Raw genomic sequence first — 24,171 nt, 5'->3', positions numbered from 1 at the left:
CTCAAATGGCCCCAGGTGTCATTATGACTGGTTGGCGTTTGTGTGCACCAGTGCTAAACATCGCCCTGGCCAGGTCTCCCAGACCGTTAGGTCCTGGGTGCCGGACAAATCCATGAATCTATATTTAAATGAGCCTAATGGATTATTTACATATGCTAATCTGGGTCACACCCAGTGAGGGCAAGATCCAGATTACGACCCCTCGAAAGATTTCATAAAATTTTGGAAGAAATTTGAGTGTTACAAATCACAGGAGAATCAACAGCCTCGTCCCAACATAAAGTTGGGCTCGACAAGGCCCCTGAATCATAGAACATAGAACAGTACATCACAGTACTCAGAACCTGAGGAAGGAACAGTGCTCTGAAAGCTAGTGATTTGTAACAAATCTGTTGGGCTTTAACCTGGTGTTGTAAGACTTCTTACCTTTCTCTAGTGAATACTGAATCAAAATATTCATTTAGGGTCTCCCCATCTTCTCAGACTCTGGGCACAAGTTCCCTCCACAACCCCTGATTGGCCCTACTCTCACTCTGATCATCCTCTTATTTCTCACATAAGTGTGGAATGCCTTGGGATTTTCCCTAATCCTTCCCACCAGGGTTTTTTCATGCCTCCTTCTACCTCTCCTCAGTCCATTTTTGAGTTCCTTTCTGGCTACCTTGTACCCCTCTAGGACCGAGTCAGAACCTTGCTTCATCAACCTTACCTAAGCTTCCTTCTTTCTCTTGACTAGAAGCTCCACTTCTCTTGTCATCCAACACGCCTTCACCTTACTATTGCTTCCTTTTCTCAGTGGGACAAAACTATCCAGCGCTCGCAGCAAGTGCTCCTTAAACAACCCACATTACTAGAACATGGAACATAGAACACTACAGCGCAGTACGGGCCCTTCGGCCCTCGATGTTGCGCCGACCTGTGAAACCATCTGAAGCCTATCTGGCCTACACTATTCCATTTTCATCCATATGTCTATCCAGTGACCACTTAAATGCCCTTAAAGTTGGCGAGTCTACTACTATTGCAGGCAGGGCGTTCCACACCCCTACTACTCTCTGAGTAAAGAAACTGCCTCTGACATCTGTCCTATATCTATCACCCCTCAATTTAAAGCTATGTTCCCTCGTGTTGGTCATCACCATCCGAGGAAAAAAACTCTCACTGTCCACCCTATCTAACCCTCTGACTATTTTATATGTCGCTATTAAGTCACCTCTCAGCCTTCTCCTCTCTAACGAAAACAACCTCAATTCCCTGAGCCTTTCCTCGTAAGACCTTCCCTCCATACCAGGCAACATCCTAGTAAATCTCCTCTGAACCCTTTCCAAAGCTTCCACATCCTTCCTATAATGTGGTGACCAGAACTGCACGCAGTACTCCAGGTGTGGCCGCACCAGAGTTATGTACAGCTGCAGCATGACCTTGTGGTTCCGAAACTCAATCCCCCTGCTTATAAAGGCTAGCACACCATATGCCTTCTTAACAGCCCTATTAACCTGGGTGGCAACTTTCAGGGATTTATGTACCTGGATGCCGAGATCTCTCTGTTCATCTACACTACCAAGAATCTTGCCATTAGCCCAGTACTCTGCATTCCTGTTACTCCTTCCAAAGTGAACCACCTCACACTTTTCCGCATTAAACTCCATCTGCCACCTCTCAGCCCAGCTCTGCAGCTTATCTATGTCCCTCTGTATCCTATAACATCCTTCAGCACTATCCACAACTCCACCGACCTTCGTGTCATCTGCAAATTTACTAACCCATCCTTCTACACCCTCTTCCAGGTCATTTATAAAAATGACAAACAGCAGTGGCCCCAAAACAGATCCTTGCGGTACACCACTAGTAACTGAACTCCAGGATGAACATTTGCCATCAACCACCACCCTCTGTCTTCTTTCAGCTAGCCAATTACTGATCCAAACCGCTAAATCACCTTCAATTCCATACTTCCTTATTTTCTGCAATAGCCTACCGTGGGGAACCTTATTAAACGCCTTACTGAAATCCATATACACCACATCAACAGCTTTACCCTGATCCACCTGTTTAGTCACCTTCTCAAAAAACTCAATAAGGTTTGTGAGACATGACCTACCCTTCACAAAACCGTGTTGAGTATCGCTAATCAACTTGTTCTTTTCAAGATGATTATAAACCCTATCTCTTATAACCTTTTCCAACATTTTACCCACAACCAAAGTAAGGCTCACAGGTCTATAATTACCAGGGTTGTCTCTACTCCCCTTCTTGAACAAGGGGACAACATTTGCTATCCTCCAGTCTTCCGGCACTATTCCTGTCGACAAAGACGACATAAAGATCAAGGACAAAGGCTCTGCAATCTCCTCCCTGGCTTCCCAGAGAATCCTAGGATAAATCCCATCTGGCCCAGGGGACTTATCTATTTTGACATTTTCTAAAATTGCTAACACCTCCTCCTTTTGAACCTCAATTCCATCTAGCCTGGTCGACTGAACCTGAGTGTTCTCCTCGACAACATTGTCTTTCTCCAGTGTAAACACTGACGAAAAATATCCATTTAATGCTTCCCTTATCTCCTCTGATTCCACACACAACTTTCCACTACTATCCTTGAATGGCCCTAATCTTACTCTAGTCATTCTTTTGTTCCTGATATACCTATAGTATATAGGGTTTTCCTTGATCCTATCCGCCAACGACTTTTCGTGTCCTCTCCTCGCTCTTCTTAACTCTCCCTTTAGGTCCTTCCTGGCTAACTTGTAACTCTCAAGTGCCCTAACTGAGCCTTCATGTCTCATCCTAACATAAGCCTTCTTCTTCCTCTTGACAAGTGCTTCAACTTCCTTAGTAAACCACGGTTCCCTTGCTCGACAACTTCCTCCCTGCCTGACAGGTACATACTTATCAAGGACACGCAGTAGCTGTTCCTTAAAAAAGCTCCACATTTCGATTGTACCCATCCCCTGCAGTTTCCTTCCCCATCCTATACATCCTAAATCTTGCCGAATAGCATCATAATTGCCTTCCCCCCAGCTATAATTCTTGCCTTGCGGTATATACCTATCCCTGCCCATAGCTAAAGTAAACATAACCGAGTTGTGATCACTATCACCAAAGTGCTCACCTACATCTAAATCTAACACCTGGCCGGGTTCATTACCCAGTACCAAATCCAATGTGGCCTCGCCCCTTGTTGGCCTGTCTACATACTGTGTCAGAAAACCCTCCTGCACACACTGCACAAAAACTGACCCATCTATAGTACTCGAACTATAGTATTTCCAGTCAATATTTGGAAAGTTAAAGTCCCCCATAACAACTACCCTGTTACTCTCGCTCCTGTCAAGAATCATCTTTGCAATCCTTTCCTCTACATCTCTGGAACTATTCGGAGGTCTATAGACAACTCCCAACAGGGTGACCTCTCCTCTACTGTTCCTCACCTCGGCCCATACTGCCTTAGTAGACGAGTCCTCAAGCGTCCTTTCTACCGCCGTAATACTTTCCTTGATTAACAATGCCACACACCCCCCCCCCCTCTTTTACCATCTTCTCTGTTCTTACTGAAACCTCTAAATCCTGGAACCTGCAACAACCATTCCTGTCCCTGCTCTACCCATGTCTCCGAAATCGCCACAACATCGAGATCCCAGGTACCAACCCATGCTGCAAGCTCACCCACCTTATTCCGGATGCTCCTGGCGTTGAAGTAGACACACTTCAAACCAGCGTCCTACTTGCCGGTGCCCTCTTTCGAACTTTTAACCCTATCCCTGACCTCACTACTCTCAACATCCTGTACACTGGGACTACAATTTAGGTTCCCATCCCCCTGCTGAGTTAGTTTAAACCCCCCCGAAGAGCACTAGCAAATCTCCCCCCCAGGATATTGGTACCCCTCTGGTTCAGGTGAAGACCATCCTGTTTGTAGAGGTCCCACTTACCCCAGAATGAGCCCCAATTATCCAGGAAACCAAAACCCTCCCTCCTGCACCATCCCTGTAGCCACGTGTTCAACTCCTCTCTCTCCTTATTTCTCACTTCGCTAGCACGTGGCACGGGTAACAACCCAGAGATAACAACTCTGTTTGTTCTAGCTCTCAGCTTCCACCCTAGCTCCCTGAATTTCTGTCTCAAATCCCCATCTCTCTTCCTACCTATGTCGTTGGTACCTATGTGGACCACGACTTGGGGCTGCTCCCCCTCCCCCTTAAGGATCCCAAAAACACGATCAGAGACATCACGAACCCTGGCACCAGGGAGGCAACACACCAACCGTGAGTCTCTTTCGTTCCCACAGAACCTCTTGTCTGTTCCTCTAACTATGGATTCCCCAATGACAAGTGCTCTGCTCCTCTTCTCCCTTCCCTTCTGAGCAACAGGGACAGACTCTGTGCCAGAGACCTGTGCCCTATTGCTTACCCCTGGTAAGTCGTCCCCCGCAACAGTATCCAAAACGGTATACTTGTTATAGAGGGGAACGACCACAGTGGATCCCTGCACTGCCTGCCGGTTCCCTCTCCCTCCCCTGACGGTAACCCATCTACTTTCTTCTTTTACCTGAGGTGTGACTACCTCCCTATAACTCCTCTCAATAACCTCCTCCGCCTCCCGAATGATCCGAAGTTCATCCAGCTCCAGCTCCAGGTCCCTAATGCGGCTCTCGAGGAGCTGGAGTTGGGTGCACTTCCCGCAGATGTAGTCAGAAGGGACACTAGAGGTGACCATTTCCTCCCACATTCTGCAGGAGGAACATTCAACTGCCCTAGCCTCCATTCCCACTGAACTAACTTCCCAACTACTGAAAAATAAAAATTAAAAAAACTTGTTAGTTTAGCAAACCAACGGACAGAGCTTTTTTTTTGGTTAGAGGAGGAGGATGGGTGGGAGACACTACGTAAGTAGTGTTTCGGGTAAAGCTGTCACTCGAGAACAGCCCCTTCACAAACCACCTTCAACTTCCGCTGACCGCACTGCACGTATGCAAATCTCCCCGGAACAGCCAATCAGAAGCTCTGCTCTGCTGCACTCTGCTGGATGCTCGCCTTCCCTCGAACTCCTCGGGTCACTGATGCAGGTGCACCTTCAACTTCCACTGACCGCACTGCACGTATGCAAATCTCCCCGGAACAGCCAATCAGAAGCTCTGCTCTGCTGCCCTCTGCTGGATGCCCGCCTTCCCTCGAACTCCTCGGGTCACTGATGCAGGTGCACCTTCAATGCACTGTTGTGCATTTCCCCGAGAACAATTGTTCCCACTTTATACTACTCAGCTCCTGTCTAATAGCAGTATAATTTCCCCTTCCCCAATTAAATACCTTCCCATACTGTCTGTTCCTACCCTTCTCCATGACTATGGTAAAGGTCAAGAATTGTGCCCTATATGTTTCCAAGGAGGATTTAGATATAGCTCTTGGGGTGAAAGGGATCAAAGGATATGGAGGAAAGCAGGAACAGGTTACTGAGTTGGATGATCAGCCATGATCATAATGAGTGGTGGAGCAGGCTCGAAGGGCCGAATGGCCTACCCCTTCTTCTATTTTCTATCTTAATATGTTTTGAATAACCTCCTGGTTTTCATTCTCAATTTCTAAAATCCAGGATCCCATTTGCCTTGACAACTGCTTTGTTAGATCTCCTGCCATCTTCAATGTCAGCTCTATCTGATCTGAGGCCCCCTTTAAAATGGTACCATTTTGCTTGTATTGTCTCATAAGAACATAAGAACTAGGAGCAGGAGTAGGCCATCTGGCCCCTCGAGCCTGCTCCACCATTCAATGAGATCATGGCTGATCTTTTGTGGACTCAGCTCCACTTTCCAGCCCGAACACCATAACCCTTAATCCCTTTATTCTTCAAAAAACTATCTATCTTTACCTTAAAAACATGTAATGAAGGAGCCTCAACTGCTTCACTGGGCAAGGAATTCCATAGATTCACAACCCTTTGGGTGAAGACGTTCCTCCTAAACTCAGTCCTAAATCTAGCTCCCCTTATTTTGAGGCTATGTCCCCTAGTTCTGCTTTCACCCGCCAGTGGAAACAACCTGTCCGCATCTATCCTATCTATTCCCTTCATAATTTTAAATGTTTCTATAAGATCCCCCCTCATCCTTCTAAATTCCAATGAGTACAGTCCCAGTCTACTCAACCTCTCCTCATAATCCAACCCCTTCAGCTCTGGGATTAACCTAGTGAATCTCCTCTGCACACCCTCCAGTGCCAGTACGTCCTTTCTCAAGTAAGGAGACCAAAACTGAACACAATACTCCAGGTGTGGCCTCACTAGCACCTTATACAATTATGCAACATAACCTCCCTAGTCTTAAACTCCATCCCTCTAGCAATGAAGGACAAAATTCCATTTGCCTTCTTAATCACCTGTTGCACCTGTAAACCAACCTTCTGTGACTCATGCACTAGCACACCCAGGTCTCTCTGAACAGTGGCATGCTTTAATATTTTATCGTTTAAATAATAATCCCGTTTGCTGTTATTCCTACCAAAATGGATAACCTCACATTTGTCAACATTGTATTCCATCTGCCAGACCCTAGCCCATTCACTTAACCTATCCAAATCCCTCTGCAGACTTCCAGTATCCTCTGCACTTTTCGCTTTACCACTCATCTTAGTGTCATCTGCAAACTTCGACACATTGCCCTTGGTCCCCAACTCCAAATCATCTATGTAAATTGTGAACAATTGTGGGCCCAACACGGATCCCTGAGGGACACCACTAGCTACTGATTGCCAACCAGAGAAACACCCATTAATCCCCACTCTTTGCTTTCTATTAATTAACCAATCCTCTATCCATGCTACCACTTTACCCTTAATGCCATGCATCTTTATCTTATGCAGCAACCTTTGTGTGGCACCTTGTCAAAGGCTTTCTGGAAATCCAGATATACCACATCCATTGGCTCCCCGTTATCTACTGCACTGGTAATGTCCTCAAAAAATTCCACTAAATTAGTTAGGCATGACCTGCCCTTTATGAACCCATGTGCGTCTGCCCAATGGGACAATTTCTATCCAGATGCCTCGCTATTTCTTCCTTGATGATAGATTCCAGCATCTTCCCTACTACCGAAGTTAAGCTCACTGGCCTATAATTTCCTGCTTTCTGCCTACCTCCTTTTTTAAACAGTGGTGTCACGTTTGCTAATTTCCAATCCACCGGGACCACCCCAGAGTCTAGTGAATTTTGGTAAATTATCACTAGTGCGTCTGCAATTTCCCTAGCCATCTCTTTTAGCACTCTGGGATGCATTCCATCAGGGCCAGGAGACTTGTCTACCTTTAGCCCCTTAGCTTGCCCATCGCTACCTCCTTAGTGATAACAATCCTCTCAATGTCCTCACCTGTCATAGCCTCATTTCTATCAGTCGCTGGCATGTTATTTGTGTCTTCCACTGTGAAGACCGACCCAAAAAACCTGTTAAGTTCCTCAGCCATTTCCTCATTTCCCATTATTAAAACTCCCTTCTCATCCTCTAAAGGACCAATATTTACCATAGCCACTCTTTTTTGTTTTATATATTTGTAAAAACTTTTACTGTCTGTTTTTATATTCTGAGCAAGTTTACTCTCATACTCTATCTTACTCTTTTTTATAGCTTTTTTAGTAGCTTTCTGTTGCCCCCTAAAGATTTCCCAGTCCTCTAATCTCCCAGCAATCTTTGCCACTTTATATGCTTTTTCCTTCAATTTGATACTCTCCCTTATTTCCTTAGATATCCACGGTCGATTTTCCCTCTTTCTACCGTCCTTCCTTTTTGTTGGTATAAACCTTTGTTGAGCACTCTGAAAAATCGCTTGGAAGGTTCTCCACTGCTCCTCAACTGTTCCACCATAAAGTCTTTGCTCCCAGTCTACCTTAGCTAGTTCTTCTCTCATCCCCTTGTAATCTCCTTTGTTTAAACACAAAACACTAGCATTTGATTTTACTTTCTCACCCTCCATCTATATTTTAAATTCCACCATATTGTGATCGCTCCTTCCGAGAGGATCCCTAACTATGAGATCATGAATCAATCCTGTCTCATTACACAGGACAAGATCTAGGACCGCTTGTTCCCTCGTAGGTTCCATTACATACTGTTCTAGGAAACTATCGCGGATACATTCTATAAACTCCTCCTCAAGGTTGCCTTGACCGACCTGGTTAAACCAATCGACATGTAGATTAAAATCCCCCATGATAACTGCTGTACCATTTCTACATGCATCAGTTATTTCTTTGTTTATTGCCTGCCCCACCATAACGTTACTATTTGGTGGCCGATAGACTACTCCTATCAGTGACTTTTTCGCCTTACTATTCCTGATTTCCACCCAAATGGATTCAACCTTATCCTCCATAGCACCGATTTCATCCCTTACTATTGCCCGGATGTCATCCTTAAATAACAGAGCAACACCACCTCCCTTACCATCCACTCTGTCCTTCCGAATAGTTTGATACCCTCGGATATTTAACTCCCAGTCGTGACTATCCTTTAACCATGTTTCAGTAATGGCCACTAAATCATAGTCATTTACGATGATTTGTGCCATCAACTCATTTACTTTATTCCGAATACTACGAGCATCACCACGTACTTTCCTGCATTTCACTGGCCTTGTGTCTGCCCATTCCACGGCACCGTGGCACATGGTTAGCACTGTTGCCTCACACTGCCAGGGACCCGGGTTTGATTCCGACCTCGGGTAACTGCCTGTGTGGAGTTTGTATGTTCTCCCTGTATCTGCGCGGGTTTCCTCTGGGTGTTCCGGTTTCCTCCCATATTCTGTTGCTCGTTCTGGGTGAGTGTGCTTAACACTCAATTTGGCTCTGTTTCGTTCGTTAGCTTTGGAGTTGCCAGGTATCGTTAAGCTACCGCCACAAGTTTCAAGGTCAAGTTCAAAGCAATAAAACCATACACCAATTAGTAAGTTCAAACAAGACACATTTATTATATTACAGTAATCTACTAATCATGCATATAAACTATAAGACTAGGCTAATCCTACCGCTAATAGGCCAAATACTTATCTGGATAAGGGGACTGCCGGATCAGGGAACAACGGTCTCTAGCTTGTCCTGGGTCCGCAGGCTTCCAGTAGTTATGGACTACAGGGGGTCAGGAGTGTCTATCTCGTAGCATGCGTTGTGACTTACTTGTTGGCGGCTTCTGTCCAGACCTCTCCTCCTCAAGGTTCTTCTGCTGCAACGGTGTTCTGTTGGGAGGGCTGGCTGGTCAAGGAGAGGCTGGCAGAGAGAGAGAGCTGGGGTCGCGGTCTCTGTCTTATACTCCTCTCAGGGTCTTGCGCCCACCTGGGCGGACCCTCTACTCTCGCAATCGATTGGGTCACTTCCCAATTGATTGATTTGAATTCCCCAATAACAGGGCAGTATCTCAATCACTGGGGCATTCTTGGGACTTATTGTTTTGGGCTTCTTTGGCGCCAAAAAGTCTGGCCTTCCATTGAATGTATCGATTAGTGTTAACTTGTTTCTTTTGTGCCTGGGGATCGCCCGGTATCGCCTCATTAATATGTTAACTGTTTTCTTTTCGTAGTGCTGTCTGGTTTCTGCAGCAGTCAGAACTGGTTTCTGCAGCAGTCCAAATATACAAGCGCTTTGCAAGCTGCTTGCTTTTTACAACATGTCCATTTTCCTTGCATTCCTTGCAATCTTCCATTTTGTGTTTGGGCAGTGGTCACCCCAGGTGGCTACAATTCCAAGGATGTGCAGATTAGGTGGGTTGTCCATGATGAATTGCTCCTTGGGGTGGGGTTACAGGGCGAGGGATTGGGCCTAGATAGGTGGGACTTTTGAAGTATCAGTGCTGACTCGATGGGCTGAATGGTCTCGTTCTGCACTGTAGGGATTCCATGATTCTACAACAACCTGACTATGGTCCCTTGAAGTTTATTCCCATTTTCCTTACTGTTTATTACACTTTTAAGTTTCATGTCATTTGCAAATGTCCACACTGTGCCCTGTACCCCCAAGTCCACATTTATATCAAATTTAGATTTAAAATATCAGGGGTCCGAGTACCGACCCTATTTACCTTTCTCCAGTCAGAAAACTAATCATTTACTATTACTCTCTGCTTTCTATCACTTACCTATTTTATATCCATGCTATTACTATCCCCCTCATCCCAGTGACTTAAAATTGCTAACCTGCCTAATTTGAAATTGTTTATCAAACACCTTTTAAAGGTTCATATACGCAACATCGACTGCACTGCCCTCATCAAAAAAACCCCACAAATTGCCATTATGGGAGCTGAACTTTAATTTTGTGGATTATTAGTGCAGGCCTCTGAATTACTAAACCACAATACCTGACCCCTGCTCGCAGCAGATTACATATACCTGAGATTTTTTTAACATAATGTTTCTTCTCTGAATTCAGGCACTGTCAACCTCAAGGCATCAAAAAGTAACAAAAATAAGTTTGAGAAAGGAAATATTGATGAGTTTACTATAGAGGCTGTGGACATCGGGTCGCTGAAGAAAATCCGAATCGGACATGATAACCGTGGTAAGTTCTGAAGCGCGGAATGCAATGGCATAGGAAAGGTTTGCAGAGACTCAGCAGTAAAAAGGGAGCTAGAGGGAATTAGCAACACCTGTCCACGTCAGGTCAGCTATTCAGGTTTTATTACCAACATAGCATTAAAGAAAATACAGAACATGCAAAGGCCATTCAACACAACGGGCATTTTGTGTTCAAAGGCTGCAAAGTTCAATCAGCGTCTTCTCAGCGAGAGGTCTTTGCTGAGCCCTAAGATATCTATCTACCTCCAGACAGCTTCATGGCATAGTCACATGACTACAGAAAGCCAGCTGTGACATTAGACTGATTTCATTTCAAAACACAAACATCAGGGATCCTCCTTCCACAGTGTGGTAAACCACTGTTACACCTGTATTAGGTGATGTAAGATTGGACCTGTACTACAGGTTCGCCGGTGGCCCCTGCCTGCTGGCTCCGCCCAGTAGGAGGAGTATAAATATGCGTGTTCTCTATTCAGCAGCCATTTTGCCAACTGCTCTGGGAGGCCACACATCTTACTGCAATAAAGCCACAGTTGTATCCAACCTTAGTCTTTGTACAATTGATCGTGCATCACACAGGCTAATTACAATCTGTCCTATCAATAGTCTTGGATTGGATTGGATTTGTTTATGTCACGTGTACCTGGGTACAGTGAAAAGTATTTTTCTGTGTGCAGCTCAAACAGATAATTAGGTACATCAGAAGAAAAGAAAATACATAATAGGGCTACACAAGGTCCACAATGTAAATACATAGACACCGGCATCGGATGAAGCATGCAGCAGTGTAGTATTAATCAGGTCAGTCCATAAGAGAGTCGTTTAGGAGTCTGGTAACAGTGGGGAAGAAGCTGTTTTTGAGTCTGTTCGTGCGTGTTCTCAGACTTCTGTATCTCCTGCCTGATGGAAGAAGTTGGAAGAGTGATCTTTTTATCCTTTTTTCTCATTCATGTCTTTGCCACATCTAGACTAGACTATTCCAATGCATTGAAAGCTGGACTGTTACATTCTACCCTCCTTACCAGCCTGCTGTATGGTACAGAATCCTGGGCGGAATGTTAAAGCCCTTCCCGCCGGAGGGATTTTCCAGTCCCGTCGAAGTCAATGGACTTTTGAAATGAAAATCGCTTATTGTCACAAGTAGGCTTCAAATGAAGTTACTGTGAAAAGCTCCTAGTCACCACATTCCGGCGCCTGTTCGGGGAGGCTGGTATGGGAATTGAACCGTGCTGCTGGCCTGCCTGGGTCTGCTTTAAAAGCCAGCGATTTAGCCCAGTGTGCTAAACCAGCCCCCTTTTGAAAGGCTGGCCTAATTTCCCAACCCTGCCCCTGCCACGATGTGAAATAAAATCACCAAACTGATCAGGCTCACTGGAAAACTTTCCAAATTCTGAAAACCGACAGACCCCTCAACGAGCACCTTAATGAGCTCCCTCTCCCCTGTCGGCACTTTGAGAATGCAAACTGCTCTTGCACCTCAGACACGGGGTCAACTAACGTTCTGGACAAAGCACTCAAACTCTTATTATGCGACAAATCTCCTTTATTGTACCAAGTTACAATAATAGTATTAAACTTGACTGCAAAAGGCATCCAAACCCTATTACACAGAGTATCCAAACTCCGGGGGCAGCACGGCACGGTGGCGCAGTGGGTTAGCACTGCTGCCTCACGGCTCCGAGGTCCCAGGTTCGATCCCGGCCCTGGTTCATTGTCCGTGTGGAGTTTGCACATTCTCCCCGTGACTGCGTGGGTTTCACCACCCCAACCCAAAGATGTGCAGGATAGGTGGATTGGCCACTCTAAATTGCCCCTTAATTGGAAAAAAATAATTGGGTATTCTAAATTTATAAAGAAAAAAAAGAGTATCCAAACTTCATTCCACACAAATATAAGAAGTACACTCAGTATCCAAAAGGTATGAAAACTCACAGCCTGGACCTAAATACGACCCATTAACGGGCGAGGTGATCAGTCTCCCTCTCAATGGATTCTGATGTCCTCTCTGGGTCCAAGAGGCAAGGGCACTGCTTCTTACGCTGGTCGTTCCTGCAGGTTGCCGCTCCAGATGTTCCTTTGTCTCTCCTTCTGATACAAACCTTGCTGGCATTGATCATGCATCCACTCACAGGGCAGGCACTAATCAATCACTGTCTTTTAGTCACAAATGCTCAGGGAGTTGTGTCTCTCTCTCAGTGGGTTGTATTTCTCTTAGGGGTCAGTATTCAATCGCTGTCCACCCGAACCCCAGCAACAGCCATGTCTTGCATGAGGTGACTGACCAATCAGCTCCTGTGCTAATTCCGTGGCTGCACGTCGTGTTCTTTGCTGCAGGTCACAGTAGTTTATGCTGCTCCCACAATTCTTATGCTGATACAAAGTTAGCCTTTTTAACCATCAGGTTTAGCTGGTGTCTTCACGGATACCCATCAGGCTACACTGTCCCAGAGGTGTCAGGATCCCAATATGACTTCCAGGAATTTGATTTTCAAAGCCAGACCAGACTGGGCCCAAACCCTGCAACCATTTGAAAACGCCAGTCTATGATTCTATGATTCTAACAAAGCAACCAACGTAACTTGGTTCCTTTCTCCTTTTGTATACTTTTTCAAAGTTGTTCAGTTAGGCTTTATTGGTGTTTTATACAAAGTGTGATGCCTGCAGTGTACTCTCAAAAGTTTATATAAAGGGACTGTATTCCCTGGACCATCCGAAGTGACAGTGCCAAATGCTGGCTGCTAATGGTTTGAAGTTGAACATATGACATGGAAGCATTTTTCCTGGATGGTTGCCTGAGATTGAGCAATGTCCAACTTTTTTTACAAATTAAAAAACAATTAAAGTGCCCAAGTCACTTTTTTCCCCAATAAGGGGCAATTTAGCGTGGCCAATCCACCTATTCTGCCCATCCGTTTGTGAGGGTGAAATGAAAAATGAAAAATGAAAATCGCTTATTGTCACAAGTAGGCTTCAAATGAAGTTACTGTGAAAAGCCCCTAGTCGCCACATTCCGGCGCCTATTCGGGGAGGCTGTTACGGGAATCGAACCGTGCTGCTGGCCTACTTGGTCTGCTTTCAAAGCCAGCGATTTAGCCCTGTGCGGGTGAGACCAACACACGCACGGGGAGGATGTGCAAACTCCACACGGATATTGACCCGGGGCCGGGATCGAACCCGGATCCTTGGCGCCGCGTAGCAGCAGTGCTAACCACTGTGCCGATCCTGGGCCATCTCCAACTTGTACTGTTGTGATTTTTTTCAACCGAAACATAAGCCTCAATGGTGAAAAGTCTGTGAACTTGCTACCTGACTCCCAATGTAATCAAATAAAAACTCTAGAACTTAATCAAACATTATTGGTTGTATAATTATGTTCAGCCAGTTGAACTCAACAGATGCTAGTTCCTGGTTCTAGCAGGATTGCTTCCATTGGTTGCTTACATTGCATGTCCATCTCTGACTGTACTTAATCTTTTAACTTAAACCTGTTTTATAAACATTTCTTCTCCATGTGTACAATTCCAGTTTTAACATTTGAATGGTTGATTCCTATGTTGCTGTGTGTTCTTTTAGGAGGCTGTGCTGGCTGGTTCTTAGACTGGGTAGAAATTGATGCCCCATCGCTTGGACAAGTACTGCGCTTCCCATGTGGACGTTGGTTGGATAAAGCTGAGGATGATGGCTACATAGTACGAGATCTCTTCCCTGCAGACTTACAGACTAAAGACTACATTCCATGTATGTTACGCCTTGCTAGTTAAATGAGATAGGAGTCACTGTTCTTAACAATATAGGCAAACCCCACCAATTCTGTTAAAAAAAATCTGATTTCAATTTGCTGGGGATGAATGAGAATTGTTGCGGTAATTGGATTGGATTCCATTTATTGTCACATGTACTGAGGTACAGTGAAAAGTATTGTTCAGCGTACAGTTCAGATCATTACATGCATGAAAAAATATAGGACATACATAAATACACAATGTATATACATAGACACGGACATCGGGTGAAGCATACGGAGTGTAGCGCTACTCAGTCGAGAAGATATGTGAAGAGATAATTCAATCCATAAGCGGTCTGGTAACTGCGGAGAAGAAGCTAATTATTGGTAATTATGCTGTTAATTATGCTTCTGTACGGTATGTGAGTGAATGGAAAGTACTTTTACCGTTTGGAACATACATACTTTGAAAGTCAACTGGAAGGATTTTACCCTCTCAGGAGACAAAAATCTCATGATTTTCTCTCTTCCACAATTTCCATCCTCCATACTTCTTTTTCCTTTCTTGAGGCAGATTACTCTAACAAGGGTTTGAAGGAAATTGCTTAGGATACACTCATCAATTGGGTCCTCGCTGATTTTCTACATGATCAACTCACACAGCCCACCAACACCTGGAAGATGAGCTCAACTGCCAACCAAGATCTTGCAAGCTGATGTGTTTTCCCTGAAAAAACAAGTAGAAACTAATAAAAGTAAACAGGAATAAGTTACAGCCTGCTGAAGCTCTTCATGGTGGCAGTTCCAAAGTGAGATTGTTGCTGTTTGAGTGGGATCTTCATTTTGAGACTCCTGACTCGATTTTCTGCCTGGCCAGCAACTCTGGCAAATTGCTCCAGGACGCACTCTACCACATCCCATCATCATCATGGGCAGCACCTCGATTTCCCACTCCCATTCTGTAGCATGCTTGCTCATTCAAGGGCAGTCTACACTGAATGGACGGATTTTTCCAATCATTTTTCTAAGCACGGTTGCGGCAAGAAAACTGGAGAGAATCCCGCTGGCTCCACTGGCAAGAAACGTCGTTTATTCAGCCTCTTTCAGAAGAAAAATGTGTTCACGAGTTTCACACCTTGCCCGTGGCGGCCGACCTCTGATTCGCTTGCCCCGCTACAACTGAATCTCTGTAATCAGTGGGGGGCACCATTTAAACACCTCCCCAGCGCTTCCACAACTCGTTCCAAGTCCAGTCGGTGGATGGGGGGGGGGGGGGGTAGCTGCCAGGAAGACAACAGCACGTATCACAGAGGGAATCCTCACCAAATGTCTCAATGAGGTGGGTTTAATATGGACATGGGGAGTCCACACCGTCTTGGGCCCTCCCCAGCACTGTGATAGCTACAGACAAGAACAAAGAACAATACAGCACAGGAACTCCAAGTCTGCGCCGATCACGTGTCTTATTTCATAAAATTTACAGTGCAGAAGGAGGCCATTCGGCCCATCGAGTCTGCACCAGCTCTTGGAAAGAGCATCCCTACCCAAGGTCAACACCTCCACCCTATCCCCATAACCCAGTAACCCCACCCAACACTAAGGGCAATTTATCATAGCCAATCCACCTAACCTGCACATCTTTGGACTGTGGGAGGAAACTGGAGCACCTGGAGGAAACCCACACATACTAGGGGAGGATGAGCAGACTCCACACAGACAGTGACCCAAGCCGGAATCGAACCTAGAACCCTGGAGCTGTGAAGCAATTGTGCTATCCACAATGCTACCATGCTGCCAGTATCCTTCTATACTCCGTCTGTTCATGTGCCTATCCAGATAAGTCTGAAAGGTCGCTAACATATCTGCCTCAACCTCCTCAGTTGGCAGTGTATTCCAGGCCACCACCACCCTCTGTGTAAAAAACGTCCCCCGTACATCTCCACTGAACCTTTGCCCCCTCACCTTGAAGTTGTGCCCCCTTGTAATTTTCATTTCCGCCCTGGGAAAAAACCTCCAACTGTTCACCCTATCTATACCCCTAATAATTTGATAAACATCTATCAGGTCGCCCCTCAACCTCTGTCTCTCTAGGGAGAACAATTCCAGTTTATTCAATCTCTCCTCAAAGCTACTACCCTCCATACCAGGTAACATCCTGATAAACCTTTTCTGTACTCTCTCCAAAGCCTCCACCTCCTTCTGGTAGTGTGGTGACCAGAATTGGACACAGTATTCCAAATGTGGCCTAACCAACGTTCTATGTAACTGTAACATAATTTTCGAGCTTTTATACTCAATACCCCGTCCTATGAAGGAAAGCATGCCAGTTGCTTTCTTTACCACCATTTCCACCTGTGCTGCCACATTTAAGGATCTGTGGACCTGCGTGCCCAGATCCCTCTGTGTCTCTATGCTCCTGATGGCTCTGCCATTTATTTTATAGCTGCAGCCTGAATTGGATCTTCCAGAATGCATCACCTCGCATTTGTCAGGGTTATATTCCATCCGCCATTTCTCTGCCCAATTTTGCAGCCTATCTATATCCTGTTGTATTCTCTGACAATTTTCATCACTATCCACAGCTCCTGCAATCTTAGTATTATCTGCAAACTTGTTAATCAGACCCGCTACCTTTCCTTCCAAGTCATTTATATATATTACAAACAGCAGAAATCCCAATACTGATCCCTGCGGAAGACCACTAGTTACAGACCTCCATTCGGAAAAACACACTTCCACTGCTACCCTCTGTCTTCTATGGCCAAGCCAGTTCTGGATCCATCCAGCTCGTTCACCCCTGACCCGATGTGATTAATCTTTTGCACCATCCTGCCATGAGGGACCTTATCAAATGCTTTACTAAAGTCCATGTAGACAACATCCACAGTCATTCCCTCGTCAATCATTTTTGTCACCTCCTCAAAAAACTCAATTAAATTAGTGAGACAATACCTTTTGTTTTTGCGTATTGTCAGGTCTGTGCCATCACTCACAGAGAACAGAGACAAAACATATCTTTGCCTTGTAGCTTCCAACCCAGTGGGACTCTCCGGTGAAGGCCAGGGAGAGCTCACCACCACTATGTAAAGTAACCTTGAGATCAGAGTTTTTTTGCTGGGGGGGTGAGGCGCTCGTCTCTCTGACAGGGCAGAAGCACTGACCTGCCAAGGGGACACCCAAGTAAAGCAGCAGCCAAAGATCCCAACTTCCACTGTTCAGAAAAACAAGTGACGTACTGACTCAGACAGGGATTTGAGAGGTAACTTGAAAGAAATTCCTGAGCAAAAATTTCTTTTTCCAAAGAACACGATTATGAATGTACAAACATACAGATTTGGAGCATGTAGGCCATTTGGCACCTCGGGCCTGCTCCACCATTCACTAAGGCGGCACGGAAGCACAGTGTTAGCATTGTTGCTTCACGGCACCAGGGTCCCGAGTTCAATTCCTGCTTGGGTCGCTGTCTGTGCGGAGTCTGCACGTCCTCCCTGTGTCTGCGTGGGTTTCCTCCGGGTGCTCCGGTTTCTTCTCACAAGTCCCGAAAGGCGTGCTTGTTCGGTGAATTGGACATTCTGAATTCTCCCTCTGTGTACCCGAACAGACGTCGGAATGTGGCGACTGGGATATTTTCACAATTACGTCATTGCAGTGTTAATGTAAGCCTACTTGTGACAATAATAAAGATTATTATTATTAGATCATGGATTATCTGATTGTAGCCTCAACTCCACATTCCACTTGCCCCCTATACCCTTTGATTCCCTTGTTGGTCAACAATCTATTTACCTCTGCCTTAAAAATGTTCATTGACCCTGCCTCGACCCCTCTCTGGGGAAGAGAGTTCCACAGACGCAAAAACCTTCAGAGAGAAACAAAAATCCTCTCATCTCCATTTTAATTGGAAGACCCATTAGTTTCTAACTGGCAATCTGGAGGAACTGAAGGGTTAGATTTTAAGGACATTTGACAGCAAGATTCCCTCATTAAAAGGGGTACTGATAATGAGATTCTTTTCTTTGCAAAAATAAATTCTGACAGGAGAAATTATTATCATCCCAGGAGGAAAAAAAGTTCAGGCCAGTATTCTTATTTCCCCGTTTTACTCTGTTATTGCCTTTTGGGATGTCAGAGTGTCTGATGTGTTGCCCAGTAGTCAGTGAGTCTTTTATAGAAATACGTGTCTTTCTCAGTCTGTCTATTAAACTCGGTGGTAAGAAAGAGCAGACACTAACCTCTACTTTGCTGTTCCAGTTGTTCCATATGAGATCACTGTTTCCACTTCCGACATTTACGGAGCTGGCACCGATGCTGACGTCTTCATCGTCCTTTATGGGAGAAACGGCATCTGCACCCATCAGAAGCCTCTGTGTGTTAACAAGCGGGAACGGAAGATGTTCTTTCGGAGAGGCGCGGTCAATAAGTTCGTCATAGAGGTGCGCATGTATCCTTTAAAATAATTTGATCCATCCTGTTTACTTGTCAAATCTGAACTCGCTGTAAACAGTGAGGTTATCAAGCTTGCACGAAAATTATCCAGTCAATTTGTACTGTTGTCAGCTAACCTAATTGCTGACTGTTATGTTCTGGAGAGACTTGGGAATCCAGCTACACATCATTAAAATGTCAGGAACAGGAGCAGAAAATAATCAAAAACGCTAATAGACTATTGGCTCTTACAGCTAGTGGATAGGATACAAGGAGGCAGAAGTCATGCTTCAGCTATGCCAAGCCCTGGTTAGACCACACCTAGAATATTGGGAGGTGTCCTGGGAACCACACCTTCGGAAGGGTATATTGGTTTTAGATGGAGTGCAAAATGATAATAATAATAATCTTTATTAGTGTCACAAGTAGGCTTACATTAACACTGCAATGAAGTTACTGTGAAAAGCCCCAGTCGATACATTCCGCACCTGTTCAGGTACACAGAGGGAGGATTCAGAATACCTAAATCACATAAAAGCAAGTCTTTAGGGACTTTGTAGGAGGAAACTGGAGCACCCGGAGGAAACCCACGCAGACACGGGGAGAACGTGTAGACTGCGCACAGACAGTGACCCAAGCCTGGAATCGAACCCGGGTCCCTGGCGCTGTGAAGCAACAGTGCTAACCACAGTGCTACTGTGCCGATACCAGGACTGTCTAGTTTAAGCTATGTTGAGAGATTATACCAACTATTTTCAAATCACTTTTTACAATCCCAAGATTTATTTATTTAAAAATCAACTTCCATCGTGGCCAATGACCAAATTGAGGCAAACTCCACACCAATTGCATGCTAAATGCTAAATAAAAAAATGATGGTAAGAACAAGAATAGAATAACCTACCAATCATCAGATTAGGATTTTTGCGTTATCAAGATTCATAGTCTAACTGTCATGAGAGTTTGTTCAATGTGTAGGTGGAATATGCCCATTTTTAAGCCTTGCCATTTTACATTTTAATTTAGTTAGTTGGTTTGAATTCAGTAGCTGGTGGCCATTGTGAGACATGTCTGTAGACAATAAGTAGTTATAGAGTCATAGACGTTTACAGCATGGAAACAGGCCCTTCGGCCCAGCTGGTCCATGTCGCCCAGTTTCTATCACTAAGTTAGTCCCACTTGCCTGCATTTGGCTCATATCCTTCTGCCCTTCTACCCTGCCCGTGTAACTGTCTGACTTTTTTTAAAAGGAAAAATTGTACCCACCACTATCATTGCCTCTGGCAGCTCATGCCAGACGCTCACCACCCTCTGTGCGAAGAAATTTCCCCTCTGGTCTCTTTTGTATCTCTTCCCTCTCTGTTTAAACCGATGCCCTCTAGTTCTAGATTCCTCTACATTTGGGAAATGATGTTGACTATCTACCTTATAAATGCTCCTCATTATTTTATAGACCTCTATAAGATCACCCCTAAGCCTCCTACGCTCCAGGGAAAAAAGTGCCAGCCTATCCGGCCTCTCCTTATAACTCAGACCATCAAGTCCTGGTAGCATCCTTGTAAATTTCTTCTGCACTCTTTCTAGTTTAACAATATCCTTCCTATAATAGGGTGATCAGAACTGTACACATTTATTCCAAGTGCGGTCTTACCAATGTCTTGTACAACTTCAACAAGACATCCCAACTCCTGTATTCAATATTCTGACGAATAAAACCTAGCATGCTGAATGCCTTCTTCACCACCCTGTCCACCTGCGACTCCACCTTCAAGGGAACTATGAACCTGTGCCCCTAGACCTCTTTGTTCTGTAACTCTCCCCAACTCCCTACCATTAATTGAGTAGGTCCTGCCCTGATTTGATCTACCAAAATGCATCGCCTCACATTTATCCAAATTAAGCTCCATAGTGACATTTGAAGATTGACAGTGATCTTACGAAAGAACGGCAGAGTTGATCACATCTTTCCTGAGTGTCTCCACGTGTGTGAGGTCAGTGAACATCTTGTGGCACTGCATCCAGAGCCTCTGGGCTACACTGTAAGGGCATTGACTGTGAGAGCCATCTGCTTCCACTGCCTTTGCAGTGTCTTTCTGGAGGGTCTCCTGGTCCTCGATGGAGAGAGGAAGGCCTGGATTCTCCGAGCCTCCTTGCCGAAATCGTGCAAGAATGTGGCCTCAGACGCGTGGGTCCGACGCCGGGACACGATTCACCAGCAGCCAGAGATTTGCTGCCAGCCGTGGGCGGGCAGTCCACGCAGTGCCAGTCGGGGGCCGTTGAAAGAGGCCCCCGCAGCGATTCTCCGCGATCAACCGGCCGAGTTCCCGCTGGCGTGGTTCACGTATGGTTCCACCCGGCGGGAGCTCAAACCCGCGGCCACGGTGGCCGTCCAGGTGGAGGGGGGCGAGGCGCGGGGTGGTCAGACTCCGGGAGGAGGGCCTCCACAATGGCCAGGCCTGTGATTGGGGGCTACCGATCGGCGGCTGTGCACGATCCGGGGGGGGCCTACTTTCCTCCGTGCCGGTCCGCTGTGTGCGTCCGCCAATGTTGCGCAGACCAGCGTGGAAGCGGCCGCCACGCGCATGCACTGACCTGCGGACGGCAGGGCAGGGCCACGCATCGGCGCCCATGCTGCGTGCAGCACTCCGGCGCCGTGCTGGCCCCCTGTGGGCTTCAGAATCGCTGGGCCAAGAGGCCCGTTGACGCCGGTGTGTAACACTTAGCCATGGTTTTTCAGAATCCCGGCGGATATCTCTCCTCCTGCCCACCAGGTGCAGCAAGACGTGCAGTGGTGTATTGCAGAGCTTTGCAGTATGCTCTCTCCCCTGTTACACCATTATACAATTGTCCTTCCTGCAGCCCCTTTAAATTGTACAAATTAACTTGAAGTGGTGCTAGCCTTTTGTGATGTTGCACCTCCTGCTCAGGCAGGTAGCCGCTCAGCGGTGTGCATAGCGCTACTGCATTAGCACTGCTGCACACTGAAATGATTTAAATGAGCTGACAGCAGATAGTTATCATGTACTGGCTGCTTTGAATGTGTAACGGGCTTGGGTTAATCCGGCAACTGTTCAAATTTGTTTTCACGGGGTGAAAAGAAGATTGGGTAGAGTTTGAGCCCACGTTAGCCGTCTGCGTAAACAGCGATGCGGAACCAAAATCCTAGAGAGTCGGGAAACACGCTTCTCGTCAGCGAGATTGCATTTCCAGATTTTGCACACTCCTTATCCATGACATAACAAGGCTCCCGGAAAGGGCAAGAACCTCGTTTCAATACATTTTGATCGATTTACACCACATTATAGGGCTTCCCTGCGATATGTTTCTCCCTCATTGAATATTCATACCTCACCGACATGATGTCACATTAGCCAGCTCACATGTTTTTTAAAAATTGAAGCCGTCGAGGGAATACAAAGCCGACCTTGACGCAAAGGCAAGTGTAGTCTTCGGGGTGGGGTGGGGGGGGGGGGGGGGGGGGGGGGGCATGCCCTGGCAGTGCCAACCTGGCAAACTGGTTGTTCCGAGCAGCCCCACTGTTGGGGGAGGGGGGGTTCCGATTATGTGTGGTGGGGAGCACGCAACGATGCCCATGAGGTGGGGGCATCCTCATGCTTGTGGGGAGGTGGGGAGCCAATCCTTGTGGGGCTGCGGGTGGGGGTACCCCAATGCCTGTTTGGTGGTGGGGGGTGGGTGACATCCGATGCTTGCAGGGGGGGGGGGGGGGGGGGGGATTACGGCAGGGCGCCTGATGCTTGTGGGGGAGGGAGAAACCGATGCCTGTGCGGTGGTGAATGGCACCCGGTGCTTATGGAGATGGAGGCTGTGCCCGATGCCTGTGTGGTGGTGGTGAGGGGGGCTGACCAATGCTTATGGAGTGGGAGTGCCCCGACGCCTAACTTGGTGGGGGGGGGAAATCACGCTGATACCTGTGGGGTGGGCGTTCCCCCAATGCTTTTGCGGGTGTCCCCCTTGCCCATGGGGGGTGGTCCGGGGGTCATTTATTGTTATCGCAGATAGGGTGCCCTTCAAAGATGGCGCCCTGATTTCCATGGAGCCGGCATTATTGACAGTCTCAGGCCCTGTCAGTAGGAGCTACGTGCCGGTTTTCTCACCAGAACTCTGTGCACTGAGGGGAAGATTCGGCCCATTGTGTTCAATGGCTGTGAGGAATGAATAATGTGGATGCCAGCATGATATTCAAATTTAGATCAAAAGAAGTTTGAATATAAAGTGGGCATATTCCTGGGTAAGATACAAATAGAATTCCTCTGCTAGGAATAGAAATTTGGGGCGGGATTTTCTGGCTGTTCTCACTGATGGGACCTTACAATCCCGCTGGTGGCCCACCCCCGGTTTCAGGCTGGCAAGGGTTTGCAGACCTGGAAGAGCTGGAGGGAACATATCAGTTGCCAAAGGGGAATGGGTTCAGGTATCTGCAGTTGAGGGATTTTATGAGGAAAGGGGTACCTTCGTTTCTGATGCTGCTGCCCCCTGTGCTGCAGGACGAACTTCTGTCTGAGAAGAAAATAGGAGAGGGCAAGGTCTCAGATATATATATGGGGACCTGTTGAAGAGAGAGACTGCCCCAGTGGAGGACATTAGGTGTAAGTGGGAGGAGGAGCTGGGGGTGCCGCTGGGAGCTGGGGTATGGAGTCAGGCTTTGCGGAGGGTAATTGTGACCTCGTCGTGTACAAGACTAAACTAAGTCTCATCCAGTTTAAAGTGGTGCACAGAGCCCATATGGGAGTGTCCAGGATGTTGGTTCTTTTCAGGGGTGGAGGATAGGTATGGACTGTATGGGGGGGTGGGCTGCCGAACGCGTCCATATGTTTCGGGCTTATCCGAGTCAAGGGGGTTTTGGGTGAGATTTAAAGATATGGAGCGGGATTCTCCGACCCCCCGCCGGGTCGGAGAATCGCCGGGGGCGGCGTGAATCCCGCCCCTGCTGGCTGCCGAATTCTCCGGCGCCAGAGGTTTGGCGGGGGAGGGAATCGCGCCGTGCCGGTCGGCAGCCTCTCGCAGCGCCCCCCCTCTCTCCCCCCCCCCCCCCCCCCCCCCCCCGGTCAATTCAGCAGCCCTTGATGGGCCGAAGTCCCGCTGGTTCTATGCCAGTCCCGCCGACGTAAATTGGCCTAGGTCCCTTACTGGCTGGATCTGGCGGCACGTGCAGACTCTGGGGTCCTGGGGGGGGGGGGGGGGGGGGGGGGGGGGGGGCGCGTGGTGATCTGGCCCCGGGGGGTACCCCCACGGTGGCCTGGCCCACGATCGGGGCCCACTGATCCGCGGGCGGGCCTGTGCCGTGGGGGCACTCTTTTCCTACGCGCCGGCCATGTAAGCCTCCGCCATGGCCGATGCATATGTGAATCCCCCTCTGTGCATGCGCGGGGATGACGTTAGCAGCCGCTGATGCTCCCACGCATGCGCGGACCCGCGCCGGCCGGCAGAGTCCCTTCGGCCCCGGCTGGCATGGCG

General features: G+C 47.0%; 1 protein-coding gene across 1 annotated transcript in view; it reads left to right on the top strand.

The window, feature by feature from the left end:
• LOC119963948 (lipoxygenase homology domain-containing protein 1-like) overlaps positions 1 to 24,171 on the top strand; it is a 282,480-nt gene that overhangs the window by 201,161 nt on the left and 57,148 nt on the right. Inside the window, 3 exon segments of the mRNA XM_038793391.1 lie at positions 10,402 to 10,530; positions 14,121 to 14,285; positions 18,523 to 18,704. Of these exon segments, the coding sequence (XP_038649319.1) occupies positions 10,402 to 10,530; positions 14,121 to 14,285; positions 18,523 to 18,704 (476 nt within the window).

Source organism: Scyliorhinus canicula, chromosome 3 (genome assembly GCF_902713615.1).
Source record: "Scyliorhinus canicula chromosome 3, sScyCan1.1, whole genome shotgun sequence".
Classification (NCBI taxonomy): domain Eukaryota; kingdom Metazoa; phylum Chordata; class Chondrichthyes; order Carcharhiniformes; family Scyliorhinidae; genus Scyliorhinus; species Scyliorhinus canicula.
The sequence above is the reverse complement of the archived record's forward strand: the minus strand, read 5'-3'. Positions and strand labels throughout refer to the sequence as shown.